This window comes from Mus caroli, chromosome 1 (assembly GCF_900094665.2).
Source record: "Mus caroli chromosome 1, CAROLI_EIJ_v1.1, whole genome shotgun sequence".
Taxonomy (NCBI): domain Eukaryota; kingdom Metazoa; phylum Chordata; class Mammalia; order Rodentia; family Muridae; genus Mus; species Mus caroli.
The window spans coordinates 174,870,030-174,874,642 of record NC_034570.1 but is presented as its reverse complement, the minus strand read 5'-3'; the positions used below and the strand labels follow the sequence as shown (position 1 = coordinate 174,874,642).

The window sequence follows — 4,613 nt, the reverse complement described above, 5'->3', positions numbered from 1 at the left end:
CCTCGGCTGGCGCCCGCCCACCCGGCGGCGGCCGCCAAGAGCCTCGGGGCGCTGCGTGCCGTGCCGCGCCCGCCGCTCCGCGCGCACCGGCTCCGGCCGCCGAGGGCTCCGGCTGATCGCGGCGGGGACGGCGCGGAGCGGCGCGCGGGCTCGGGGCCGCGGGGCCCGGCGCGGATGCGGCAGCGGCGGCGGCGACGGCGGCGGCGGCGGCGGCGCTCACCTGAGGCGGCGTGCGGGAGGCGCTGTCAGGGCCGCGCTCGCCGGGCGCCGCGCTGAGGCAGCTCCGGGGCGCCCGCTCTCCACTCAGCCCGCCGCGGCCCTCCGCGCCCGACCGGCGTCCCCGCGGCTTGGTCCCCGCGTCCTCGCCCGCCTTCCCGCCCCGCGGCCTGCGGGAGCCGCGCGCTCCCCGGCGCGGCCTGCTCGCGCGCGCCCGCCCTCGCCGAAGCCCTCCGCGGCCCGCGACCCGCCGGACCCCCCGCTCGACCCCGCCGCCCGCGCAAGATGTCGGCGCGGACGCCATTGCCTACGGTGAACGAGCGGGACACGGAGAACGTGAGTCTCTCGAGCCTCCGGCGCGGCTACCTGGGCGAGCCCGGCCTGACCCCCCTCCCCGTCCTTCCCGTCCCTACACGGGGAGCCCCGGGGCGGCCCTCTGCTCGGAGGGGGTCCTGCCTGAGGGGATGCGGAGGGTGATGGAGGGCAGAGGGTGGGCGTCCAGGGTGGCTTCGTGAGCACCCCAACATTATGGTCGCGCCCCCAGCCCCCCACTCGAGTGAATGGATGCTTGCTTGGCTGCAGCCCACGAGCCAGCCGAGCCTCTTACACCTCGGCTGTCCTGGGATCTTTCAGCCCTTTGCTTTTCTGGATTTTTTGGAGTCCTTTGCAAACACACACCCCACCCCACCCCCGCATTGCCCCATGACTTTGCTTTTTGTAACATCAGGTCCACACTGGGGGGGGGGGCACGGGCACCTAAAATAAGGAATAAAGAGGGCAGTGAAGTAGAGGGGTGTGTGTGTGTGTGTGTGTGACTTTATGTCACTGCAATACTCTCAGTGAAGAGTGGAAGATTTCACTTACAGCTTCTGTAGCCCCAAGGTGAGAAAGAAAAGGTTTAAGAGCCCCAGGAAGCCAGCTGGCTTCTTCTCTTCCTCAATCCAGTGTTCGTGACTCAGGGACAGGTTTTAAGTACTTCTCCTCGGAGTGTCACAAGGCACATTTCTTTGAAGGCAGGATTTTTCTGTGTCTGATCAAATTGCCCTCAGGAGCTTCTTTGTTTAGTTTTGTTTGGTTTAATTTTTTTTTTTTTAAATCAAGATTGAGATGTTCACTCGTGGTATTTGAAGTCGAACAAACCAAGAGAAAGGCCAATTGTAATTTCATCTTCCGAGACGGACGATTGTGTTTATATGTGGGTGCAGGTTCCTTTGCAGGAAAGGTGGCTTTCTGTCACTGTTGTTTTTAAAATCCTCCACGACCTGCCAAGGGGCCGGGAGACTCCAGAGGGTCTGGTCTGATTGCTGACAAGTTTTAAGGAGCTAGGGGGTTCTAGGCTTTGCGTGGCCGACCAGAGAGCTCTCTGGCTGTCTACGCCCCTCATCGGCCCTCCAGTGCTTAATGTACCAGTGACTTCATAGGGATTGTAAAGTAAAAATACTCAAGTGCTTTGGTGGTCTGAGACAAAAGATAGGGGAGGGGAGACAGGCAGGCTCACTTTTCGAAGGGGCAAATGAGGCACAAACATGGGTGTTTTATCTAGAGAATAAGGTTTGCATGTAATATATTCATTTGAAGGGATAAGAACACAATTCTACAGAGACCATTGTGAGAAGAACTAGGAAATTGTATGGGAATGCTTTGTCCTCTCCTGTGTCCTACACTTGAAAGGATGAAGACACCAGGGCTGTCACCACCGTCGTACCTTGTTGCTCAGTTCGCACCGTGACTGTTGTCTTAGAGATGACACGGCTGCATAATTTTCACTGAAAGGCTAAAAGGAGGTTGGAGGAAAGGGTAAAGAATTTGGTGGCGGTAGATTTTCAACGGTAAAGGTTTATCATTAAGAACATCCTGTCATTTAAGAGTGACCGTGAGGAGTCAAGCGGAAGATGACCTTTGTTTTAGGGTCAGAATTCTGTGTGTTAACCTAAGGTGGAGAGGCCCTGTGGCTTGGCTGTGTCCTGGGGTTTGACTGCTCGGCCTCTTGTTTAGGCGTGTGTGGATAGGGCTCTTTATACAGACACGGGATGGCTTTATAGGAATAGGCAGCAAGGAATTGTACCACACGCAGCTTCCCATGCAAGAGCAGAAGCACAGCCAGGGCGCTTTAGAGCCAGGCAGTCAGAGGTTGTACATCTCGTCGAACCTTCCGAGGACGGTTGTGCTGTGTAAACTCACGTGCTTTGTGTCTGAGCATGTTCTTTCGGAGTCTCTGCGTGGTCTTGTTTCTACTCTGGTACAACGTAACTGTCCCTGCATTTAGCTTACTTTATCTACTCTGTCCTGATTATCTCCTCGTTGCTGTGGAAAGCACCCCCTCTGCTGCGGCTGTTAATTAATCGATGAGTATGCACTTAACTCTGATTTTGACCTGGAAGGGAATGCAGAAAGGCTTTAGACGAGGCCTCTCCCCACTCAGAGCTGACAGGGGATGTCAATGCAGCCCCAGGTAGTGTACAGTAGAAGTCTGAGGATAGCTAGGGCTAACCTGGCTTTGTAAGTGTTCCAGGTGTTTATTGAAGAGGCCACCGCTGGCGGCTGTTAAATGACCACTGGAGTCTTAAATAGCATTATCCATGGTGCCTACCTCCCATCAGTGAAACAGAGTTACTAGCTCGTTTGTCAGTGCATGAATTAATGCCAGCACGGTAGCCAAAATGTGCATTTATTTGTAATCACACAGGACATTTTTAAAGTATATCCACACTTACCAAGAACATCCATACAAAAATATTGACATATTTTAAAAATATCTATGAAAAAATGTTTACTTCGTGTGACTTTTAGATCTTTTCCTTGTAAAGATAGTAGCCAAAACACTATTACTCTTAGAAATTAAAATAAACAAACACAGTGATTAAAAAACAGTATTGTATTGTTATTTGCAGGTAATGTAAACATTTCTTAATCATAAAGTAAACATTGTATATCTATACGCATATATACACATATATACATATATATATACGCACATATATACATATATGTATGAATGTATACATACACACACAACATACACTCCCAGGAGTGTGTGACCCTGCTGTGTCACCTATGAGAGCAGAGACAGAGTTGTCCTTTGGGAACATTCAGTGTGGTCTTCCCTGCAGGAGTGCTCATAGATAAAGGTTTGTGTGTGCCTGGTTGACAGGCCTCAACTGAGTAAATATGCCAGGAAACAGTGATGAGCTCTTAAGGCAGTAAACACTGCCTAGTGAAGAAGAAGAGACACGTTACAAAAGTATAGAATCCCTGTAAAATGCGTTTCACCTTATGTTGTAACGAGTAAGTCTAGGAAAATAAAAATGTTTGAAAAACTTGTTTTCCTTCTCTTCTTTTTTTTTTTTTTATTATCAGGCCATTCTTGGATAGTGCCAGTATGGATATAGGAGTTATACTAAAATATATTACTAAATATGTCTCTTTCTTCAATGAAACAATTTTGTAGGTGTTTTGGAAAACCTTTGCTGACACTCCTGCTGGTGGGTCAGCAATGCTCCGGCTGATTTTCTGTATTGAAAAACAAGGCTGTATTCCTTATTAGAGATCAGCATGAGGGAAGTCAGTGTGTTTATTTCTTGGGATGTCTTAAAATTATAAATTTGGCTAAGTTCAAAAACCTTTAATAAACCTCTTACGTTCGTGTGGCAACCGTAAGAAGCTGCTCTAGTAACTTAGGAGGCCAGCGGCAGGTTGGTCATGGCGACGGTCTTTAGGTGTAGATGGAAAAGCAAGTGGGTTGTATGCTTTCACACTCCCCTTGGCTCTGCTCCCTGCGTGAGTTCTTGTACCTGTTGTGTGGCAGTGCACTCGTTGCCTGGTCTGTCTCCTGTGCTGTCAGTGCGGTAACATTCCCTTCCTGAGTCAGTACATTTATCATCAGAGCACATGTGTGATATATGCAAAGGTAGCCATTACATATACCACCCAAGGCTGAAGGCTTCAGAGAGTCAAGAGACCTGCCCAAGGTCACACTGGGTTTCTGAACTCGTAAACTGTCACTCTTGCTTCTAGGAGGTGGTTTATTTGGTTTGGGTTTAGAGATGTAAGATGAACACATGTGTACCTTACAGAGGAAGAACAGGCTATGCTTTTATTCACTCCTTCAGTCTCCTGGAGTCCCTGCCCTTTCCCCTTTATCAAACACTTACCAATCCTTTGTGGCTTGGCTTGCTGGCATTTGACAAGACCTCTGAGATGGCTGCTTTTGTAGCTGAGCCCTGGTCAGAGTCAAATCTCCAGAGTGGGTGCCCAGACAGTCCACTGGGGAAGTAAATACCATTAACATTGTCATTTCTCTTGGTGTTATAATTCAATCTTCTTGGTTTGTTTTGTTTGCGTTTACTTGAGTGTGTGTGTGGGGGGGGGCGGGGGAGTGCCTTGGGCATGCATGTGGA

At 50.3% G+C, this 4,613-nt stretch overlaps 1 protein-coding gene across 2 annotated transcripts in view; it reads left to right on the top strand.

The window, feature by feature from the left end:
- Positions 1–380: 380 nt before the first annotated feature.
- Mark1 (microtubule affinity regulating kinase 1) overlaps positions 381–4,613 on the top strand; it is a 100,978-nt gene continuing 96,745 nt past the window's right edge. For both annotated transcript variants that reach the window (XM_021178001.1, XM_021178077.1), the window contains exon 1: positions 381–552. In XM_021178001.1, the coding sequence (XP_021033660.1) occupies positions 502–552 (51 nt within the window). In that variant the 5' untranslated portion in view covers positions 381–501. The remainder of the gene's footprint in view (positions 553–4,613) is intronic.